Source organism: Nyctibius grandis, chromosome 1, assembly GCF_013368605.1.
Source record: "Nyctibius grandis isolate bNycGra1 chromosome 1, bNycGra1.pri, whole genome shotgun sequence".
In the NCBI taxonomy this organism is placed as follows: domain Eukaryota; kingdom Metazoa; phylum Chordata; class Aves; order Nyctibiiformes; family Nyctibiidae; genus Nyctibius; species Nyctibius grandis.
The window spans coordinates 72,364,668-72,389,746 of NC_090658.1; the positions used below are offsets into that span (position 1 = coordinate 72,364,668).

At 40.8% G+C, this 25,079-nt stretch overlaps 1 protein-coding gene across 6 annotated transcripts in view; it reads right to left on the bottom strand.

The window, feature by feature from the left end:
* The window catches only part of PKIB (cAMP-dependent protein kinase inhibitor beta), a 57,101-nt gene that overhangs the window by 4,946 nt on the left and 27,076 nt on the right, over positions 1-25,079 (bottom strand). For 3 of the 6 annotated variants that reach the window (XM_068416622.1, XM_068416604.1, XM_068416612.1), the window contains exon 2: positions 390-564. In XM_068416622.1, coding sequence (XP_068272723.1) covers positions 390-537 — 148 coding nt within the window. In that variant the 5' untranslated portion in view covers positions 538-564. Of the gene's footprint in view, positions 1-389; positions 565-8,202; positions 8,250-12,661; positions 12,717-14,942; positions 14,997-25,079 lie in introns of those variants that run through there. The other 3 variants (XM_068416638.1, XM_068416630.1, XM_068416647.1) reach the window with 3 other exon arrangements.

Here is a 25,079-nt window from a genome sequence, read left to right on the forward strand (position 1 = left end):
ATCAGATTAACAGTGCAGCTTGCTGTCTTCTGCTAAGTTATCTCAGTGCAGGAGCAGACCCTAATTTATAGCTGGAGTGCTGGTTTTCCAAGCTGCCCAGCAATGCAACTGCATTTGCTTTTCCTCAAGGGAACCAGAATTCAGTTCCCAGCACCCTTCCCCAGGTTGCTGAACACTGAGTCTGAGGGTAGATATGGCAGACTTAGTATAGGTTAAAATTAGTCTTATCAGGAGGTACAAGTGGTAACTGCTTTGGAAGGTTGAATTTAATCATAAATGAAGAAAGAAAAATTACTATTGACATCAAAACTGCATGGTGGCAGAAGTCTTAAGGAGAAAGCAAGGATGACTGCGTAAAAATGTCTGTTTCTTGAATGTGCAGGCATTACCTTCTGAAACGGTGAGCTCGGCCAGTTTGTGCGGCAAGTCTGAAGTCCCAGCACCAGCAGGAGAGCCCAGAATATCTGGTAAGGCGTTCCGGCGGCCTGCCCGTCCTGATGCTGCAAAATCTGTGACCACGGGCTCCACATCAGTCATTGCTGACTCCTTTCCTCATAGCAACATCTGCATATGGAACAAACATAAGAAGAAAGCAGCTGTAGCCTGGATAGATGCTAATCACCTTCTCAACAATACAATAGCCATAGGCTTTGCCCAGTGGGTCATCTGGTATATAAAAGCCATATGCACATGAGATTAGCACAATGAACAGCTCTGTACCTACAGGAAACCTGTGGACAGGGTCAGCAACAGCCCTTTCTGCCAGCCACTTGTATGTCTTTTTATGACCTGATCCCTCTTCTTAAGTGGTTTTGCCATACAACCACTCAGAAGGGAACTGAAACTCTATTTTGTCATACTGTCTCTCTGAAGAAAAGCATGTTTTCTTTATTATGAATCTTGTTTAGATTCTTATTTAGAATCTTGTTAGAACAAACTCCTTTCACAGAGGAGCAAATTATACAAAACAGACCTCTCAAATCCAAACTAAAACTCTTCATAAAATTTCTTTACCCTGCAGATATCAAACCATTTGTTTTCCTCTGCTCCTTGTTAGCTTGGTTTAACCTCAGCTTGTGCATGTGACTTTTAGCTAACAAATAACTGAATCCTGGAAACAACAACGAATGGTGCTCTGCTCCCTCGATCCCTGTCTCAAAGCCCATTGAATTGAATGAGAAAACTCCTGCTGACCAAAATGGGCTTTGGATCGGGCATAGAGGTGTTTGCAGGATCACACCCCAGGGCACCAGCCTCAGTGAGAACACCTGGAGCAGAAGGAGGTGATACTTAGCTGCAAGTGGCACACAGGGATAGTGTGTGAAAACTTCCATTAGCAACTGTATTATTAAGAACCACAAAAGACTATCAGAGCCGAATTGTACACAATAATTTCTGATAATAATTTCTAATAATTAGACATGAATTTTTCAAATAAAAACAATATTTACTTGTTCTATGAATGCAGTTCTGTGTGCAATGTGGGAACAGGGAAGTCATCTCTGTGTAAATATGGTCAGTGCTTTGTGTGGGAAGGGATACAGATGGGGCTGAAGACCAATCTGATGGAAGGCTGTCAGCTTTCAGTTGACAACTGGCTGTATTTAGAGTAAGAATTGAATAAGGAAAGTCTCATTCATTTTAGTGTGCAAATTATCATAGTCCCCCTTCTAAAATTCTGTTAAGGTTGTGAAATATCAATGCTCTCATTTCATGGACTGAAAAACTGAGGCAAATAGAGATCAAACATGACTTGCTCTGATGTGCAGGAAGGGAGGGGCAGAAATTTGATTACTGGTGCTGACCTGGCATTTCCACCACAAAGAACATTTTCCTTTTCTCCTTCAAAATGCCTTTCAGCTGTGTCACTCCAACAACAAGAATAAATATTCTTAATTTCTTTGTATCTCTAAATACTTTGTAATGAAAGAAATTAAGCCTTCTTGGCAAGAACGGAAGGCATGAGTACAACCTGCAAGTCTGAAAGACAACTTGAACATGCAAATAAACCACTTTCTTTAACCAAAGTCAGTAACTGTAAGTTCTGACCTGGCGATTTAGCAGAAAGTTCCTGCCTTGCATGAAAACAATCGGGTCAAGTCCAAATGACGCTTTTCCATAAGTAGCAAAAATATAAAAACTGTACATGGACATTCAAGAATGCAACTTGGAGAAAACATACAAAGTATGTGTATCAATATTCTCGGTTAGATATTGCATTATACTATGTATGCATTAAAATGGGTGAGGTCAGCACTTGACATGAAATGTCAAAATAAGGAGAATTAATCCATATTTAGAGACACAGTCTCACGGCTTTTTGTGGTGTTCATGTTTACTTAAGTGCAGGTGTCCTAAATATATTTCTCCACATGCTCACCAGAGCAAGTAAAGAGACTAAATTACACTTCAGAACAGAAAATATCCAGGATCTCCTTTTGCTTCGTAAAGCTGTTAAAATTTGTTCCCAATGCCAAAATACCAGTGGTGCTGCAGGTCCTGCCCATTTCAGTTCAGCCATTTAGTTGGTGAGACAATAACACTGTTGTGAGCTGACTGCTGTTCACATAAAGATCTACCGAATGACATTAACGTCAAAACACAGCAAAGACTTCCCCAATTGTGTCTTGTGGACTTGTTTTTTTCTCTTTTCTCTCCTGCATGGATGTTTTGGTCCCTGAATGGTTACTTTTTAAATGGAGAAAATCTGCTCTACAACTCATGCGATATGAAACTACTCTCTTCTATAGTACAGTTTCATTTTACACACCTTGTGCACTTGTTTCAAATCCCTCCCTTTCCTCTCCAGCTCATCTTTTTCTCCCCTGATGCAGTTTCCCTTCATGGTGTAATACTAGACCACCGAGAAAGACGATGAAGGACACAGTCTGACACGCTTTCAAATACATGAATTTTGATTTATGCACTTGATGTAAAAAGTCTGCAGAGACAAATCTAGAACATCTGCCAGACAGAAAATCAGCTGATCATTATCCATCAGTCTGGTGGCCATAACTCAAACGTGGTTATCTAAAAATAATAAAAGTACACCATCCTTTATATATGTAGCAGTTACCATTATGTTTTCACCTTTGTTTTTTCTATGCTACGCTTAAGGCATTAGAGGCTGAGAAGAAGACTGAGTTCAAAAATTAAGGGCTACCCACTGCGCTAGCACAGGATGTTCTCTAAGTGTATTTGAAAGACAGGGGACTACCCCAGCAGGCTTAGAATTGACATTACAAATCAAAACTTAAGTCCATTTAGGTCCATATAAATCAAAACTTAAATCCACCTCCAAACATATGACAGACCATATTCAAAACAGCTTGCTGCTTCAGAAAAATGGCATTTCGTTCTTTAATGTTCTAAGGAATTTCTTCAATTTCATTCTGATGCTCTCTTATAATAGTATTTTCTAAGGCCTACATACAAGTAAAGATGTAGAGTTTCTCCACTCTTCATCTGTTTCTACCTGTAATTTTTTTAACTTTTCCATTAGGAAATAACTATCTTTTTGGCATCTTCTTGCATCTGTTATGTGTAGTATTTTTCATGCTTCCTCACAGGGTAAATAATAATCACAGTGTGCACAGCATCTATTTTCCCAATTCTACTCCTCCTCCTGTGGGCAGCATCCCCTTCAGCTTCACCGAACTCATCTTCCTGTAGCCTTATCCAAGTCAAAGATACTTATATCTTGCCAATGCCTGCATGCAGTTGCTTCTCTCAGCTTCCAAATTACTGTTGTTATTTTTCTCCCATGTCACTGCTCACACGACTAACTGTGCACAACTCTAAAAGAATAGTGACAGATTTCACAGAATCACAGAATGTTAGGGATTGGAAGGGACCTTGAAAGATCATCTAGTCCAATCCCCCTACCAGAGCAGGATTACCTAGATCATATCACACAGGAACGCGTCCAGGCGGGTTTTGAATGTCTCCAGAGAAGGAGACTCCATAACCTCTCTGGGCAGCCTGTTCCAGTGTTCAGTCACCCTCACCGTAAAGAAGTTTTTCCTCATATTTATGTGGAACCTCCTGTGTTCCACCTTGCACCTGTTGCCCCTTGTCCTGTCAATGGATGTCACTGAGAAGAGACTCGCTCCATCCTCATGACACTTGCCCTTTACATATTTATAAACATTAATGAGGTCACCCCTCAGTCTCCTCTTCTCCAAGCTAGAGACCCAGCTCCCTCAGCCTCTCCTCATAAGGGAGATGTTCCACTCCCTTAATCATCTTCGTGGCTCTGCGCTGGACTCTCTCTAGCAGTTCCCTGTCCTTCTTGAACTGAGGGGCCCAGAACTGGACACAATATTCCAGATGCAGCCTCAGCAGGGCAGAGTAGAGGGGGAGGAGAACCTCTCTCGACCTACTAACCACACCCCTTCTAATACACCCCAGGATGCCATTGGCCTTCTTGGCCACAAGGGCGCATTGCTGGCTCATGGTCATCCTGTTATCCACTAGGACCCCCAGGTCCCTTTCCCCTACGCTGCTCTCCAACAGGTCTGTCCCCAACTTGTACTCATACCTGGGGTTGTTCTTGCCCAGATGCAGGACTCTACACTTGCCCTTGTTATATTTCATTAAATTTCTCCCCGCCCAACTCTCCAGCCTGTCTAGGTCTCTCTGAATGGCTGCGCAGCCTTCTGGTGTGTCAGCCACTCCTCCCAGTTTGGCATCATCAGCGAACTTGCTGACAGTGCACTCTATTCCCTCATCCAAGTCATTAATGAATATATGGAATAGTACTGGTCCCAGTACCGACCCTTGCGGGACTCCACTAGACACAGACCTCCAACTGGACTCAGTCCCATTGACCACCACTCTCTGGCTTCTTTCCTTCAGCCAGTTCACAATCCACCTCACTACCCGATCATCCAGACCACACTTCCTCAGTTTAGCTGCGAGGATGCTGTGGAAGACTGTGTCAAACGCTTTACTGAAATCAAGACAGACCACATCCACTGCTTGACCATCATCTATCCACTGGGTTATGTCCTCATAAAAGGCTATCAGGTTGGTTAAGCATGACTTCCCCTTGGTGAAGCCATGTTGACTGCTCCTAATGATCCTCTTATCCTTGATATGCCTAGAGACAGCACCAGGGCAGATTTCCAGGGCAGAAGGTTCCCTACTTCCCTGGCTCCCTTTTTCTATAGCAAAAACCAGGCCACTCAAAAGCAGAAGGGGACTGGGTAGGAAACAGAGTTGAGCAGGCAAGCAGGCTGTTTGCAGAGGGTCAACAGTAGGAAGGCAGGTGGACCTCCCAGAAAAGCTCTCCTGGTAAATCTAGAGGCCAAAGGCTTTGACTGGCATGATAAATAATTAAGAAGTATCCCAAGTATCCCAACTAGTACTCCATCAGCACTCCATGGCACCAGACTAACTTTGCAGCTCATTACTGGGCCATGGCACAGTGCTAAGGGGTTTTTGGGAGCACTAGTTAATCTCATATAACCCTCTGAAATCCCTGCAGGCGCACCCAGAATGCACAACAGACCAGTCCGGTGTGCAAGGGGGAAGGAAATGCTCCGCTTGGTCAAACTGGCTGCAACCAAAAGTAGAACTCAATTACTGTATCTGTCAGGCATTCAGGTAAGTGTCTTCAGACAAAGCAATGGCAGTTAAACTATCAGTGGGTTTTGTTCTAAGCCAGACAGCTAGTTTGTTAATCTTTGAATCTTCTTTTGTTGGCAGCATAGCCAGCCCCTTGGGGGGAAATGAGTCACAGAAGCTGGTGAGAAATTATTTAAATAAATGACAAAGGAAAAGAACAAATAAGTCCCCTGGAACAACTTGTGTTGAGCATCAAGGGAAAAAATGCTTTACAGTGCTCAGTTGTAGCAGCTGCCACAGTCCACATTAAATGTCAGTGCTGTCTCTTCCTCACCCTATCTGTTAGGAAGTTGATAAATCACCACCACACGATTTGTGAAAGGTCTTTTTTCCTTCTGATCTTTTTACTGTCTTACACAGAGACAAAACACTGGTTTTGTTCTGCTTAGAAGGACAAACCATTCCCCAGGAAATGTCAAAAGGTTCCTGACATTTCACTCCTTGCCACTCAGGCACTTCTCTCCTCCCAAAAACTTTTCTCTTAGGTCTTACCAATAGTCTCTGCACTACCAGAGAAAGCTACACTTCTCAAACACTGCTCCTTTTGAATGCCCCCTAGTAGGAACAAAGTGGAAAGCATGAAATCCTCGCACAAACACCTGAAAAATACAACAGCCAAGTAGGACTTTTAGAGCCAGATTGGTTGATTTTGTGTCTTGATGGTCTCTTACTGTAAGATGCATTTCAGCATCTCACTTTATTCAGAAAGAACTTTAGTCCTTTTAGTTGCGTTTAGTTGGGTTTTATTTACTTGTTAGTAATGAGTGCTCTCCAAGCACCTTTACCCCAAAAGCCTGCAGGTTCAGAAGTTTCTAAGTAAGAACAGAAAACTTATTGAATGAAGTGCTTCCCACTGTGCAACTGAGAAGAAAACCACATCTCCTTGCTATGCAGTTGCCATGCCTTCACATCCTCTTCTGCTGCAGCTGCATCCTGACGGCTTTGCCTCCTCTTCCCACAGACCTCAGAACAGGAACATTCTCATTATACGTGCTCATGTAATCCTTATGCTTTATCCTGAAGCATTACCAGACCACAGAAACAGTAAAAAGTTAGGAACGTTCATGCTTTTAAGGAAGACGGTCCAGATATTATGATGATGACTAACAGTAACCTGGGCACTCGGACAATAATTTTTGTGAAAAAAAATTGTTACGTGTTTTTTCACATCAATAACATTTGTAACACACTTGTAAGCCTAGTGCTGGGAAGCACACAGAAATCTAAGCAAGCAGTCTTTACCATATCCATATCAAACACAGCAGTCTCAAAACTGTTTGGGGCTTAGGACAAGAGACCACGCATTTCTTAATACACAAAAGCAATATAGCTAACTGTATGGAAGTTAGAACTGAATCCCTCAGGGAAAAAAGTAAATGTGTTAGCTTTCAGGTTTGTTAATACATCACTAAAGTTGAAGTAAGAGTTCCTTTTATTATTTCATGTTAGAAGGATGATTTGTGTTTCCTGTACCGACAGAGATGGCCTCTCTAGTGCACGTTCTCTGAAAAATTCATGAGTTGTTTTCCCATACAGGGAAACTAAATTATATCCCATCTCACTAAATCTACAGTGCAGAAGCATGTTTGAGTCCTTCTACATCTTCGGCCTCAGTCTGGATGTTACAGCCCATATAACACGTTATTTTGGGGATGATATTTGAAAGTTTGATATATTGTGTAACAGGTTTTCACTTTTGGTTCTTTGCAGTGTACACAGATGGACAGACATTTAACACAAATGTCTTATGTGTTTCTTCTGCTCTGGATACGTGACCTACTCTACACTCTTGCACCAGGGTCAACATCCTTACTGATAATATGCAAGAACGGCATCCATATATGATTTTCCTAGTCCCAAACTGGTCAGCCTGGCATACTAAGATTACACCATTCCTCCATTTCCTGCCTCGGTGCTCTTAGAAGCATTGAATGAAGGTCCAAGATCTTCAGCATGCTGTTCAGATGCTCATCAGTTTGGGGTACAGAACCTGAAAACCTTGGCCAAAGCTGTAGGATAAAGACAGGAGCTGGCCAATTTTGACCCTTGGTGAGTCCAATTTCTAGATAAATCTTGTCTATGCTTTCATGAGGAATGGTTGAAGATGGGGAATTAATTTTATTAAGTATCAAGGACCCTCACAAACCTCACCAATCTTCAGCTCAAAATGCAATATATATCTTAACTTTTGCGGTCTCCAGAGGGTCTCCCAGAGGCAGAAGTGGGTTTGGTGAAAGGACGCAAACCAGTGCCTCTCTCCATCTAGCCGTTAGGTGGTAACGGTCCGGCAGCGAGCAAGAACTGTGTATGAACAGCAGCAGGCACCTTGCTAAGTCCCTAAGCCTTCAAAGCATGAGACTATTGCCATTAAAAAGCAGTACAAGTTCTCAGAAGTGCTTCATTGTTTTAGTTATGCAAATGAAAGCTGACTTTTGATTTTATTATCTTTGTCATGGCCAGATAACATTATATAATTATATATAACAACAGATTAATCATATCTTGTTTGTATGATTCTTCAAACCTACGAGCTGTACTTTTTACGGCCTGGATCAGACCTGGAGAGCATCTCACCTTATGCGTGGACTTCTTCCCAAGTCAGCTGCAGTTGCACCTTACTGATGCGGAAATACTTGTGTTTAGCCAGTTCTGCAGTCACACCCCTTCGTGCTTCTTCGCCTGAAGACAGGAGAGGACACTCTCTGTCTTGTAATGATACGGTTCATGTCTGATGAACACTTTGGAAAAGCTAAAGTGTAACCAAATCCAACCACCATTCTTCTCCTTAAGTTAGATTAAAACTTAAATTTTAAAGTTAAATTTTTACCTATTTAAATATTTCATTTCTGCATTCTGGTTTCATAGCGCCAAACACACACAAGAAGAAGTCACTATTTCCAGACCAAGAATTACTCAGAGTGATCTGTTCTAATTAAACCCCCTCCCTCCAATAAAAAAAACAAACAAACAAACAAAAAACCCAACACACAAACCAAACCAAACCAAAAAAACTGAAATGAAACTTAGTAATTAATTGTACTGACTCACAGAGGTCTGGATATAGCATTTAAATCAAAGTCAGCTTAAACCGCAACTCTATTGGGCAATCAAAGTACTAATGTACTACTAAAAGCTAATATTATTTTCTTTAGGATAGTGAGCTGCAACAAAGCCTGCTTATCTTTGTCTTAAGTTTTTATTATTCAACTAGCTTCCTTAAGCACCAGCCTGAAAGGTAAAGCAGTTGACAACTTCTGCTATTTCACTAGTGTTTATTGTTGATGACAGCATCTCTTCCACTCTATTCACAAAGAGCAAATTCCAGGCCCAGAGCTGCTAAGGTATCTTGTAGACATCACCCCAACACTTCACTCAAACATGGATCTCAGGGTCTCAGGGGTCTTTCACCATGAAGCTCTGCATAACTATTCCCCCCCATAATTATTTATTTTGTCTCTTGCTTCAGTTGCTTCTTCTGCTCCACAAATGATCTGGGTTTCCTGAACTACTCCTCTGGCTCATCCATGAATGCTTCTGGAGATCCAGTCCAAAATACTTCATTTGGCATTCTTCACTGGGTAGGATGTTGGAAAGAAAATCATATTTGCACAACTCAGTAAATGTTTAGTTAGTTAATAAAATATTATTTCATTAACTCAGTTCAAGGGTAGTAAAAGGTCTTTGATTTTCCAGATATAAGTGAACTATTGTAGGATAATTCTATAAAGCCACCTCAGCTTGAAGAAGAGCTGGTCTACCCAAAAGTTCTTCAAATTACATTTTTCTAACTAATAAAAGATATTTTCTCTCCCTAAAAACTTTGTCTTGACCATATCCTTAGGCCACCACAGGTGCTGGAAAGTTCCACAAAATCATTTTGGTTCAGTTTGCCCTCAGGGGAAGATGAATCAAGAGATCACTGTGCTTTTCACAGTAATCTGACGACTTTCAGTGAGCCTGAGCAGAAAACAGACATTTGGGATGTGAAGTCTAATACAAACAAAATGGAGGTAAGCCCAAGCTGCAAGTCACCCTGGTGCACTGAAGCAGCCTTTAATGAGTTACTGAAGTTTCCTACTGCTGTGCTCGACATGTCAGTGACATGTCAGTTAACATTCACAAAGATGAAAAATCAATATGACATACAGCTACTTTTTGAGAAGTTATATGTTATACAACTTTTCTGCACTGTCTTCTAAAATTGCATTTTAAATCCAGACTCTCAGTTCCCTGCCCTGTATGTTCCATTTTTATTTTATTTATGCTTTAGCATATATTTTTGCTTCAGATACAATATTTCTTCAATATTAAATGAATCATTTTTCATTCTCATTTCATTCTCCAACATATATCATGCCTACTCTAATACGATTCCACTCAGGTCGTATCCTCTAGGGCATACCTGTTCAATCTTGGCAGTAGTCCCGTTTACTGACTTTAATGAAATTAGAGGTAGAAAAATCTGCCCCATCACATGGTGACTCACCAAGACAATAGACTGAAATTCGAGAAACGTGTCTTCCTTTAGCCTTATAATTTAAGTTAAATAATGACCTTGATTCAGAAGACTTCCCAATTGTATTTACAATAGACTTTAACTTACAAATAAAAAAATAAATTCAATCAATTACAATTCACTGAAACATATCCTGATGGTATAGGTTTACATTTTGACCCTGCAGTTATGCATGTACTTAACTTGATCTAATTGCAAGGCTTCTGTTCCTTCCACTGAAATTTGATAATACAGACAGGAGACAGCATTAGGAATGTGCTCTTTAACATTCAGGAGCAGATCACTGGGTCGGATTTGTCCCACTCAGATTTGGAGATAAGAGTTGTCTCCAGTGGATCAGAGACCTGCCGATACAGTTACTGGTTATTTGTCTGCACCAGAAAGTCTGTGACTGCACCTTAACGACAGAGACCACAGGGTGTTTACATGCACGCACAGGCACAAGCAATGAGAACAAGGCAAGTCTCAGATTTACTCCTCTGTGAGAAAATTGAGATTGGGGGAAAAACTTACCAAAATTTTCCACAGAATAGGGAATATGGGGGCACAGATATTTGAGAGCATCTTGTCCTTAAATTTTCTGGGAGGGAGCCAGCTACACCCTGCTCCACTGAACAGCACTGATGAAACTGTATTTTAAATAAATAAAAAAATAACCCCGAACTCACAATCTCTTGAGGACTGATGATGGAAACAAACAGGCTATATGATTAGCTGCAGTACACACTAAGAACTTTTTCCTTGCAACTTATTTTGGATTAATTTTATGCTTCAGGTGAAGGGTTTATCTGCAGTATTACACTTGCTCCTGCCTTCCTATTTTTAGATGACTCCATTTGTTTCCTTCGCATCTCTGCTGAAAGGATACGATTGATCACAGCGATTTATCAACCTCCCTGACTTTCATGCTATTTCAGACTGTTTCTTTTTCCTACGAGAATAGGCCTAATATGTGAAATTCATACTAGTTATAAGCCTAAACAAGTCAGTGGAATTACACCTGGGATGCATTTGGTTTAATTTCTTTAGCCTTTCAATATACTTCTATTTTATGGAAGTATGAATCATCTTTATTACCTTCCAATGCACTTAGCCTAGGACTTTAAAACAGCCTACCTATCTTAGAGCTTCATGGTTATAGACTAGTTTGGTAAAATAGACATATTTCGATCAAAATTCTAGTAAAATATACTAAGGAAATTATTTTATGGCCTCCCTGAGCTTACTCAGCAATTGAGGAAAATTATTGTCTCTCAAAAAAGTAAGCCCTAAAAGCAAATCCCTACCTCCAAATATTATAGCCTATCTGTTGTTCAAGAACAAAGACCAAACAGTCATTTCCAAGGCATGTACTGGGCTGGCAGTCAGATCATTTCCATACAGCTGAATTAATGTATTTTAAATTAATGCAATTAAAATTAGCTCTAATTAAGGCAGATGGCTTTAAAGGAGTCTTTTCCATTTTGGTAAATGATCCTTCAGTAAACATGCCCTGCTATCGAAACTCCTGGATAAAGTGCTTCAAATAAGGACCAAAAAAAGTGTATTTATATCCCAAATGATAATAAGGCTGTGAAAACAACCAGTAGATACAGGACCATTTAAAAGATGACAGAATAGAAAGTTAAAGTGTGCTTTTTATAAATGACTTGAGTGAAGTACGGCTGGACCCTTAAACTGTTTTTAGTTGGAATGCCACCAGGCATAGAACTTCTATTCAACTTTCTTAATCTACATGGGCCATTGAAGCTTAAGGAAAAGTGGAAGGATGGAAACCAAAACATAAGCAAGCCTGCAAGTCTTGTTCCTATTTGTCATACAAACAACATTAGTTGGGAGGTCCACATACTGCATCTTTTGGTTTTAGAAGTTTAACAATCAGCTTTCTTTTTGCTTGTCTTTATTATTTTTAATTTAACATTTAGTCTGCTATATTTTGAGTGAGAGGTGGGTTTAATTTTGACATGTCACACCAGAGCCATTCTCCCACAAGGAACAGCAAAAGCAACAAGCAAGATCTGTCTGAGCAAATGTTTTTACTTTGCTTTCCTTTGGAGCAGAATTGGATAGGATTTTCCTACCGAAAACTGTTTTCCATCATAAAGGAATCTGCACTTCCACTGCCCAGGGATCTGCTGGAACCATGCTGTTCCTGAATCATATCAATTTTAACAAAACTTTTTTACTAGATCCAGGCAAGAGAGAGCCCGCCAACTGCTGCCGAAGAGTTGCTTGGCGGTGGTTAGGGGCTGGCACAGGGTGGGAGGACAGTCAGCTTGAATTCTTATGGATTACGTGAGTGCTTTATTCGCTAAGCTCTTCGTTACCTCTGAAGTTCTCACTTGCTGGTTTCACCCCCATAAGCACACAAACATGACCTCACCAGGTTTTCTCGCCCTAGAAAGAGCCTGTGTACAGCCCTGGTGGTACAGGACATTTCCTACAATGTTAGGAGGCCAGGAAAGCCCAGACCTTGCTCGGCTTTATCACAGGGGGGTGGTTCCTTTGCGCTCTCACCTGGCACTGAGACCAAGATGGTCAAATCCTGGCAGCCACACAGGCCATGTGGGACCACGCATGAGCCTCCCCGCAGAAAGACATAAGAATGAGCAATGCAACGCAGTGAGGGGGAGTTCATCACACCTGCCATTTCACTTGCTCGGTGCAGGCACTCTGATGCTGAGGAATGAGGCACCTGAAAGAACCCATTTCCAGTTGGTTAAAGATTACTGTTCAGCGCTGACATTTTGTAGCCTTCGGATTTTATGTTAAACTGGAAATACCACCCTTGCAAGCTCCTCTTAGGATTTTGCAGCCTCCACAGAATTTGGCCAGCGTGTATACATACCTGTGTGACATAGTGGATGAGTTCAGGAACTGCTGAATACTCAGAAACAAATTTTTCCCATCTGCTAAGCTAATGACCTCTTCTAAAATGTCTATGAGCTCTGAACATTTCCTTTTTTAGCTTTGCCAGCATAATCATATTACAGCCTGACACCCGGCAGTGTAAATTAATCTTCTTTTTTTTTTCCCCATCCATATTCCTCAGAAGTAGATTTTTTTCCCCATTTTGTCTTATTAAGCACAGACAGGGAGAGAAGGAGGAAAACAGACAGGCATTACCACTGAGCGAATCTTTTTGCAAACTGATACTTCTGTTTCTAGACAGATTGAAACCAACACCAAGACCATTTTGGAGGACACATTCTACAAAGATGCATCTTCCCTAGAAACACAGAGACCTAATCGCATTGCTCAACGGAAACTGCACAGGAGTTTTGTTTGTGGAGGTATGGGGTTGAGCTTTGCAAAACAAAAACCTGGAAATGACAAGTGCAGATCTTTGGGTGGTTATGCTGATGTTATAGTACTCAAAACATTTACTCCTTGTTTTACGTACTGGCATTTATTTCTTCATTAAGACCTGTATCTTCAAAAGGTCAAAAACAAGAAAGATGGTTGTCATGCTTTCCTGTTGAACACAGACCCTTAGAAATGGTGGGTTCCCTTTTTCAAAACTCCACTCAACACTGCAGGTAAGGAGAGCCTATGCCTCCTCCTTAGGGTCTTGCATGAATCTGGGTAGAGAGTTGCAGATGTTGTGATTTCAGGGGACTCTTTTTTTCCTGCAGATGACCTCTTGTTCTTGAAGAGCTACAAAAGACTACAGGCACCACAGGAAACATTTTTCTCTGGTCTTCTCTGCTACATTTTAGTGGCTCACTTTAAAATGAGCAGTTGAAAGGTTTGTTTTATTTATATCTTGCTTTTCTCAAAAAAAAAAGCAGAAATAATTCTGAATTTTCTTCATTGCAGTCGAAAAGACGTGACTTTTCACCACACAGACCTGTGTGCTACACTCATTTTGAAACTATGGGTCACATTCTGTTCCTTATAACATCAACCAAACCACTACAGATTTGTTCAATGAAACAGAGGTTTAGGAAAGAGCTGACAGCAAATAAATCTCTGCAGATATCCCTCCACAAAAGCCCTGCTCATTTATTCTGATAAGGGAAAAAAACAAAAGGCAAAGTTTGTTCCTGCCTTAGAAGTTTTAACACTCCTCCCTAAACTGTAAGAGTCCCTCGAATTTGTGAGGACTGGGTGAAGACCCAATAGGCCAGGTGCAAGCACAAGCAGCAATTTGTGCTCAGTTCAGAGCTGTTCATGGCCAGTGCTCCTCCTTAGACTCCCCCTGGTCACAGAGAGCTCCAGAAACCTCTCTGTGATACAGAAGTCTCTACAGGACCGACGTGACAGTCTGCATTTGAAGGGCCACATGAACGGTGTCTCTGCCCAGTTTCGCCTGATGAATCCCTCTTCCCCTCTGAAAAAGGAAGAGGTGCACCCACAGAGAAACTGAACCCACTGCTCTACTTCTCAGCAGGGAACTCCCTAAAGCACCGACAGTCACAGCCAAAGAACAACATTTAAATGTATAATCTAGAGTATTTTTTTTTAATCTAACCACATTTATTATACTAAACAAGATTCTTACTCTAGTGTTTCAGTGGAGAGCCTAGAAAGACAAAGACAACTTCCGAGGTACATAAAGCCCAGCGAGTGGGAGAACACCAGCAAGGCTACAAACATTTAAATAATAGGGAACTTTTCTGTTTGCTTAGTTTGTTCAAAGCGGTATGGAGACAAGCACAGCTCTTTAGTTAAAGTTCATTAGGAATGCTAGATGCTTATGAAACCTTGTTAAAACAGTTTAAAAACAGCCTAAAATAGGTAGAGAACAAATATGGTAGAATATAGCAAAGGAGAGCATAAGAAAAAACCTACTTACAGGACAGCAAAAAGGGGTTGATGAATACCAGAGACACCCAGAAACAACTAGAACGTGATCTCAATGTCTGGCTTTCAGCTGACTACAGCAAAACGCCAAGGGACAGCTGAACTGTTGCCAAGAGGGAAATGAAACTTGAATACATTTAAAATAAATAAACAGACTACAAATTCACATACAGGAGCACATGCCTTACAGGTACACTTCTGGACTTTGGCCTTTCCATTCAGGGCATTTCTGGTACAAAAATAAGTCCTTAACAAGCATGGCATAAAATTAATTCTCCATCCTCCCGTAAAGGAGGGTGAATCCCTCTGCACCAGCAGTGCTGCTACGTTCACCCCAAAGGTGGCCACTGCTGCCTGGACACCGTGTAAGAAAGCAAGCCGTGTCTGTTCAATGGCATTCTGCTATCCGAAGCGATACCACATTAACTATGGCATAAAAACTGCTTTCACACGGTAGGAGATAAATAATACTTTCCCACTGCATTTTCAGCAAATATCTACAACGGAGTTAATATTTCAGCATCTACACATAGAGTTTCACAGCGGACAAGAAAGCTACCTGGAAATAACCATACTGCTTGATTTTGTATTAGCCGTCAGCTGATTTGCATGGAGAACCGACCAGCCGGCAGGGAAGAGGGTCAGCTAGTATGGTTTCTTGGCAATCTGGCCAATTCTGCCCGCCCCCCAAAATGCTCAGTACCTTGAAGTTCATGGTTCAGGTATGCCTTCAGGCCCACAGCATGGCCCTTCTTGAAGAGAGGCTGGGCGTGAGCTGCAGAAGAAAGCCACCACTCAAGCTGCGGGCAATCACAAGGAGCAACATCCAGGAAGATGCCAGCCAGCAGCTCTGGCTTCTACTGTCTCCTCAAAAATAACCTGCCGTCACACAACTACCAGAGAAGCAAATCAGCACTGGAAAAGCTTCCCTGCTTTTAAAAATCAGAAAGGCTGAAACAATTTGAAGCTATACAAATAAAAAAAAGCTTCCTATGTACTGAGTACGTCAGCAGGGGAGAAAAAGGAAAGGAACACTGAAGAAAAATTAACTTCTTAGTCGAGGAAATGACTCAACGTTTTGTACAAAGTCAAGATAGTCTCCACCTGACATTTTTCAAGGGTCAGTCACCCACAGCTGGGGAACTGCGGGAAGGTGGGGTTCTATTTATCACTGGATAGGTTTCTTCCAACACAGAGGACCCAAGCTGAGTAAAACTCAACTGCTGTAAGTCTAGAGCAGCCTCACAGGAGTTATGTTCCTCTGGATGTACACCAGAGCAATTGAGATCGGTATCTTCCCACAAACTGTTCACATCTGCCAATTACTTAGTTACTATAGTGAAAATGGGACATTTCGGTGGATGTCAGTGGGGTCATAAAGTCAGGTAGCAGAAACAGAAATTATTTGCCTAGATACATATTCCTTTTTTGTACAGTGTCATCTCTGTTTCTAATGTTTAACCTAGACATAAAAAGACGATAAAAAAGGAAACAAATTGTTGAAATGGTTATATTAAGTTAGCCTTCAAATCACTTATGTATTTATTTGGGTACAGTATGAAACCACACTAAAGTCTACACCGATCTATTCAACAATTCAACACTTGCCAAGTATAACCTTTTCTTCCCCATATTCTCTTTTGGATGAACATTCTTCCCTCTGCACTTTCATTATTAAGTGGTAATACTTCATGAAACCATATACAAAATTTGCAAAGGACACAGAACCCCTGCCTGCTCCACAGGTGCTAGTTATAAAAAACCCCACTTCAGAAAGTTGTCAGACTAATAATACAAAGATCAGCATTTTGAAGTAGATAGGGTTTCGTCACGGAGAGATTACTAGATTTCAAAATATACTGCAAAATAAATTGTACCACTTCTCAACCTCCATCTCAACATTTCTGCAACAGTAACTGATACGATAAATAGAGCATAAATATATAGGAAAAACTGCAATCTTCCCTGAAGCTTTTAGCACTCTGTAAAATTAAGTTTTCTTCTTGTGCTTGTCGATTATGCCTGTTTTGTTGGTTTTGCTTAATTAACACTATCCAGAAGATACTTCAACAACATAACTGTCCTTGGCCATTGGTTATGAGATATGCTTCATTTATTTTACAAGTATAGTTGGCAAGGCAAAGCAAGAATGGGTTTCTAATTAAGAACCAGGATCTGAAGAGACTAGTGTGAATAAACGGAGACAGAAAATGTTATCAGGGTCACACCCACCAGTGCTGCAGTACCGGAAAGGAAGTATGTGGTTGCCACCGTGCTGATGCACACACACAACCAAGCTGGGGTAATACAGTGGCTAGAGCCCCATTACCCCCTTTCTAACCTATTTTCTTTTCTTCTATTCCCCCTCCCTTCAATAAATAATGCCTGGTATCAGTAGGGAAGCACAAAATTGTGGATGTTCTCTCAAGTTAAAACGCTGTCTTGTTCCAAACCTGTTGCTGACCTGAAGACCAAAACCCATGCTTTTACTTCAGGTGATATATTACTGGACAAGTTGTTGGTACAGTCAGTGCTCTGAACCACATCCTTAGCCTGAAATCCTTTCTTTGCACACATGCCCTTTCAAACCTGACATTTTATGTGTTGATTTTAGCTGCTTTATAGTTACCTAAGTGCTGAGGAGAGGAAGAAAACAACATGCACATACAAAAGGTCTGTTGATGGGTTCTCTCTTTTCTATTTTAAAGTTCAAAAGCATATGTATTATACATCTTTGCAACTCTCCAGGGTTTCTACCAGCTAAAGGACAGATTTTTCTGAACTGTTACTGCAGCTTCCAAGGCTGTGACTCAGCAACCACACTTTCACACTTGCTTAGAAGTTTGGCAAGTGGCTTGGTGCCAGATAAACTAATGATCTAACAGCTTCCTAATATGCAGCAGGATGCTTTTATGAAAGTATGCCCACTACATATGTAAGGACAGATTATTTGCTGTAAACTCAGATAAACTTTGTCGGTCTTGCAGTGCTGAGAGCATTCAGAATCTCCCAAACAACGTAACATTTGGGTTGCGGGAAGTCTATTCTGGCATGTCATCATTTATTAAGAAACAACTTTTGCATTTTTCATTTCAAGAAATTTATTTTTCAAATAATATTGCTGAGACTTTTACTCGATGACTTTTTCTACAATAAGTTCTATTTATTCATTTTCTAACAGGTGAAGAAAGTCTTCTCAACTTGAGTTCAGTGCACTCGAGAAGTTCAGTTAAGTCTGAACCATTCCTTTTATAGACCAACCAAGTTATCTTGTACGAAGTTTTTAAAGAAATGAAAATCAGACTGTGAGATATATTACTGGCTTGATGTGCAGAACCTCTTAGGTTTATAAAAAAAATATGCATATAAAGGCATTTCAGGCTATTTGTAATTTGTATTTATTTTGTGTTATTAGGTATGGATACCTCTGCATCTACACTCAAGCCTAAGGACATATGTACTGTTCAGGCTCACACCACAGCTGATAAAAAAAAGCCTTCTCTCTAAAGTGAATAAAGGTGGAGTCAAGCCTAACTGCAAGCAGCCATATGCAAAGTCAAGCTTTTTATGGACTGTCTTGATGAAGGCCCCCTACTGTCCCTGGACCTCATCTTTCCTCTTTTCTTGTTCCACGCGCCACAATTTTTCATAGCATCTGGGAGTGGATTTTTCTTCATTCTTCAGCCAAGAGCGTGTGTATGTATAAGACAGGTGCCACAACCCCTTTGCTTGAGGTACCAGACCTGCAAAGTAGAAAGAAGACAAACCACAGAACTAGATGCCAAAGTTTTCTGTACCAAGTTGGATGCCTCAGAAAACTGCTTCAACCTACAAATCTCATACATGAAAGGAGAGCCAACTGTAACTAACCAACATGTAATACCTGGGAGAAGGACATGCCTAGGGATCCTACCCATCACAGATTTTGCCTTGCTCTGGGTTGCCAGGAAGCACCCACATCTACTCACGGCTCACTTCAGCTGATGAAGAAATCATCACCTCTGCAATGACTCCTTCAAATCACCAGGCAGGGTTCATTCCTCCTTTTGAAAACATGCCCAGAGGAGAATACCTAGTGATTTGAAGAAAAACTGCCTTGAGTTTCTGTCTCCTAGGAGAATGCTTTGATCCCTAGGGAAGAGATTAAGTTGAGCAATAGCACTTTCCACTCTGCAGAAGTATTGTACCTGAAATTCTGCTCTTTTGATGTTGACATAAGTTTTGCCCTAGTCTTTACACTTTAACCTCTAATACAATACTTTCTTTAAGGGGGAAAAAGGGTATGTCACAGAAGCTGGTGGTCAGGACTGGCATTTGTCAGGCCACCACTTGAAACACAGAGGAAAAATATAATGCTTGAAACCTAAAGACGGCTTCTGTAATTTATGCAGTGACTACTTTTATACAAGAAGAAAGAGGCCTTGGAGTCAGTCCAATATTCACAACTTCCACATTCCCAGCTGAGTACTGTAATGACTGTGCTCATTTTGTCGCCACAAACCATGAATTCTTACCTGTCCTCTAATTAGCTCCCAACTGGCTGGATAAAGTGTATACAGCACTAAGCTGTTAGAAAGGGGTTAAACCAAACATGAGTAAAACCAAAACAAAACTAAACCAAAACACTCTATGTTTATTTAAGTAAGACTTGACACTAAAAACATCGACCATGCTTCAGTGAACTGCTGAGTATTTATCTGAAATAATATTTTCCTTGCATTGCCAGTATTACATTAGCAAAATACTGATAAAGGGAAGCACTAAAGAGGACTCCAACAAGATGCTGTTCTGTTGGAGACAACCGTTGCTAAACGTCTTAGGATATTTACACACTTCTTGTAACTGAAAGTAAATGAGATCAATCACAACACAGACCTGCTAATCTGATGATAGGACAGTTGTAATTGCCGCTGTTGCTACATGCGATGTTGACTCACGGCAACTAATAATTTGACTTTTCTTATCTCCCTAGGGGAATGGTTATTAGAAGTTGTCCCTGCCCATGAGGAGTTGCCACATCTACACAGAAAGGAACATGATTAAAAAAGTTGAAGAGTCAGTTTTAAATTATATGTATTATTTGCATGTACCAAACTCAAACAGGGATTATTTACTCTGGAAAGAGTTTTTAGACAGTTTTAATACCACTAAACTCAGGAAAAAAAATATGTCTCTTGCCAGCCTTTGGTGAAGTTTAAATGCATTGCATACATTAGTTTGTCGGGAATACTGGAGTTAGAGTCCTGAAAAAAGTAAAGGAGGTCAGCATAAGCAGTTAGACACACAGTACTTGAGAAAAACTGACCACTAACATGTCCAAATAAATAGAAGGTAATTATGCAATTATTTTGGAAACTCTGAGCATCAATTTCTGTGTTTACCATTTCTACATCACCTGTGTGTCTCCTACTACCACCTCAATCCCCAAACACTGACAAGCTGCACTGACTTCAAGAGCTGGATCGTCACATAGTAAAATCTGAACTGATGCCAACACATACTTCATCATACATCAGAAAAGGTCCCTTGTTTTGTTCCTGTCACCACAGAGAAAGCCTGTTTACCCAAGCTCTGCAAAGGCTTGTTCGCTTTCCTTTTTTGGAGAGAATTTCTCAGGTGCATCCTAAGTTAATCACTAAATTTGAAGCTGGTGAACTCCTGGCAACTGCTAAGAAAACACTGAAGACCAGCAGTTGTCAAGGCTGACATAACTGGATGAAATGAAGTGACTTTTGATAGACAAACTAATGACCCTACCTCACTGTCAACTCAAGGCCCTGTGTTTTCTGGGAAAGACTCTGCTCTCCTTATTGTCAGCCAATCTAGCAAATTTCAGCTCCAAAAGTAACATTTTTGGGGAAAGGAGGCAACACCAAACATTTAACAGTGGCCCAAAAAGAAAGTGTTTTTGTTATATACTTTAACACAATTTTAGAAGCTTTACATGTCACTAATCCATGTTAGAAATGTGACCTTTGAGTTCCTTTAATTTTAGGAAAGAAAATAAATTCTGCAATTTTCCTAACTTGATTTCACATTTATTATTAAGTCATTATTTCAGGCTGTTCCCAGGTACTTTTTAGATGATGCCTTTGTATATTCCCATTCTGTATGGATTCTGACTCTCCTGCTAAAGAAAAGCATGAACTTTCTGAGTTTTTCTCAAAGTCAGCTGAGGAGGGGAAGGGAAGAAGTAACATAATTAGGAAAAATACAAACTAGTTCAACTTTATCCTGTTTAGTCTTCTAAAAAAAGAGTTCTGCACATGAAAACGAATTAGGGTCACTGCTTCTGGGACAACTCTAAAACCTAATTAAATAAAATCAAGGAATCCTACTTGACTTTGCCAAATACTTTACAGATGGGGTGAATGAGACATGAAGAAAGTTCTGGAGGGAAGCAGACTCTGGTGACTTCCCAGAGGCCACAGTCCACTGATGCTTCCTTCAGAATATCAAGCACAAATAAATCTAGGGATATCCTAAAATGTCAGTCTCCTGAAAAAAAAAGGAGGAATCACCTCTTTCACAGTGAAAACAAGTTAACAAAATAAAGTTCTTCTGTTCAGATGGGAGTAAATAGCTGAGGTAGCCACGTGGAAATCAGTAATTTACACTTCCAGCACTGGTCAGAACTGTCTTCCTCACCAAGCAGGTTTACAAGGCCACAGGGACAGACTGATGTAGGTTTGAACTCCAGCACAGAATCAGTCAAGATGATGACTGGGTGTGAAACATGTTTTACACTTTTCTGATGCAAGAAGTCACTAAGTCTCTTGCCAGTGACTACTGTTTTGTTGTATGGGGCTTAATTATTTTTTCCATCTGTCTTTTTGCCTAAATTAATATGTATCCACTGCCTTTGGCTCATTTCCCACTCCTGCTCCCAGAAATTGCTCCACTTTATTTTGGACCCCAAATACAAGTTCTTTGAACTTATTTGAGGCTAGAACACTAGACAGTATTATTTCTTCATTTGTTGAAGTAGAAATAAAACTTCATTTTTGTTTTACTAAACTACTCCAGCTAGGTGTTTGTTGGAACACAGTTCTGCTTTCCTGCTAATTATTGCGATGGCTTCTTGCCAGCCATCATTTTGAGAAGTTAAATACTAGCTTCTAGATGAGCAGCAATGCTAAAGACAACAGAACATCATTCTAAAGAAAACAGGTGGCAGCATGAAAGGAAAGCAAAGATTTTCCTGTTTGGACAGTTGCCCACAAGTCCTGGCTAACCAACTCCCTTATGAAGACAAGGTAGGGTTTTGTGAAAGTAGAAGTTTGTTGAAATCTCAAAACCAGCATACTTTTCATCATGTCAAGGCTTACTTGGTGGAGAATAGCAGTGATATTTTGCATTACTTGTAGGCCTCTTGAGAGCAGGACAGAATATGCAGCCAGGAGGAGGTGTCTGGGACAGAGCCAGAAGCAGAGGACAAAGCAAGGCTGAAAACTTGATGATATAAAATCACAGAATAATTCAGGTTGGAAGTGACCTCAGGAGGACATCTACGCCAACCTCCTGCTCCAAGCAGTGTCAATACTTAATTAAGACCACACTGCTCAGGGATTTGTCCAGTCAGCTTTTTAATACCTCCAAGGATGGAGACTCTACAACCTCTCTGTGCAACTTGTGCCAGGGTTTGTTTGTCCTCATGAAGGAAAAGCTTTTCTTTAACTCAAGTCTGAATCTGCCCTGTTCTAGTTCATGACCACAGTCTCTTGTTCTCCTGCTGTGCAACTCTGTAAAGAGTCTGGTTCCATTTCTCAGTAACACCTTATAGGTATGGGAAGGCTGCTCTTAGGTCCCCCCGAAGACTTCTCCAAGCTGAACAAGCCCCAGTCCCTCAGCCTCTGGCAAAACGTTCCTTCCTCGACCAACTTGGTGGTCTCCTGCTCCAGTATATCAACATCATTCTGTAAAGGCAGGGGCAAAACTGGACACACACTTGTAGACACAGTCTCACGAGTGCACCTTCCTTGGTCAGTAATGTTTAGCTTGTTGCAGGCAATGCACAAAGCAGGGTAAGATGGTCACAGTAACCAAAAGTTTTCCGGTTGAGCAGCTCACCCCGACAGGTGTGCAAAAGATGGGGAACTATCAACTGATACAGCAGGACTTTGTATTCTAAGAGCCTCCATCTTTTGGAAACTCGGCATGGTGACAGATTTCCAGTTCGGCTGTGAGATGTGTAGAATGGGGCATGTGGTACTCCAAATCAGGCATCAAAAATCATTTTTTTTATTCTGAATGGGGCTGGCACTGAGTCTGGTTTCCAGATGGCTTTCTGTTGTGTGTTTCTGTTGCTTAGAGGAACACAGTAAAATCAGAAGGGAAAGCCCTTCCCCACAGAGAAGCAAGAAATCGGGGAAACAGAAGTAAAAATGCAAAGAATAAGCCAATAATTAGTAAGTTAAGTCACTTCCTGTGTCACAGTTTTCTCAAGTAAGGAACCAGCTGTGGAAGCTCTTACTTTTATGTCAAACAATTCAGTGTTTGACTTTCCTGTCTGTAGTAGCTTTGGCTGGCATTTTCCAGACTTATTTATACAGTTAGATGCAAAGCAGCCAATTAACATGCTTGTTGTTTCTTTATTAACCAACATGGTCTTTGAAAGGACAGATGCTCTTGTTTACCATCCCCTCAGATTTCAATCAGTCTCCATATCGTGTTTGAGCTCTATGCTATACAAAGTCTGACTTCTTTTGCTCTATCCACTTTTGATACTTAATTTTTCAAACTGCTTGATGTCTGTATTAGGGTCTGTTTTAATTTTTTCCATATTTGGAAATGCTCTTTACAGCTCATTGATCTCAAATTCATTCATGAATATCATTAAAATTCAATGGGAAAATTCATTTTAAGAATTTGACCCCTGGAGTAACTCTGACTTCTCAAAGATTCCCAGCACAGCTGAATGGCACATACTTAATACAGTGGGGACATGGCAAAGTTGACTTAAAGGACTTCTAACTACACTCACCTTTAACTATTTGACTATGTTCCATTTATTTATTGTATTAGAGCCCACTTATTACCTAACAAAAGACAACTCAAATGCAATAGGGGATAATGTCAAATCAATAAACTGAAGTGCAACAGACAATCAAATGCCACTTTAACTCCAAGTTGTAGCACTATACACCATTGTACTGCATAGCTCCAGTACACAGGAGCACTCAATCAAGTATTTAAATTTTTGTAGCTGCATGCTTAAAAACACACACTTAAGTACTCTGGACAATTGGGGCCATAATCACTTTTTTATCTTATTTTCTAATTTCATGTTTCAAAATAGCAGTTGCAGGCTTAAGAGAGACCACCAGGACACAACACATCCAAATATTCAACTCTCTAGTCTTAACTCTGAAGAGTGCTGAGTATTGTTGACTCCTACAGATATTGGGGAGAGGTGAAGTTATTTAGCAACTTAAAGGATCAAGCCCTATTAACATTGCAGGAATGTGCAAGACTTCATCAGAAAGGTTTCTTTCATCAGGGAAATTTTCCTTTCTAACAGTAGATCTTCCCCTGACATCTGATCTCCAGTAACAGTCTGATACACAGACACACATTCTTGTAGGTCTACTGGGCTGCCGTGGCCTAGAGCCCAGGCCCTCTGAGGAGATCAACAGAGCAAAGATGCAGCAAGTCATGGAAAACAGGATTCCCTTTGCTGCTCCTACCATCCTGCCTAAGGGCAACCCTAGAAAGCTGAGCCTGGAGCTCCTTGCTGCTGCTGAGAAGTAGTAGCTGGGATAGAGGAATCGAGGCAGAAAGGCACATTACCCTCTAACTCTACTGCTCCTACAGCCCTTGCCTCTTGACCTTGAACCCATGTTATAGTTTCCTCACTCCTTACCAACTTCTCTCTTTTCTTTCCATCTTACTGATGAAGAATTCAACGTAATAAATTTTGCGAGCTTATTACTTTTCATGACAACTACAACTTACTTGGCTTGAAGCAGAAACCAAGGAATCTACACGCTGTGGTAGCCAGAAGGTCAAACTACCTTTGTAGGGACATAAGCAGTGTACAGACAGAGGGGCCAATTAACCTGCACCCCTAACCCTGCAGAAGTTAATGAACAAGTGTAACGTTACTTCCAGCTGCACTGTAAAAAGGCAA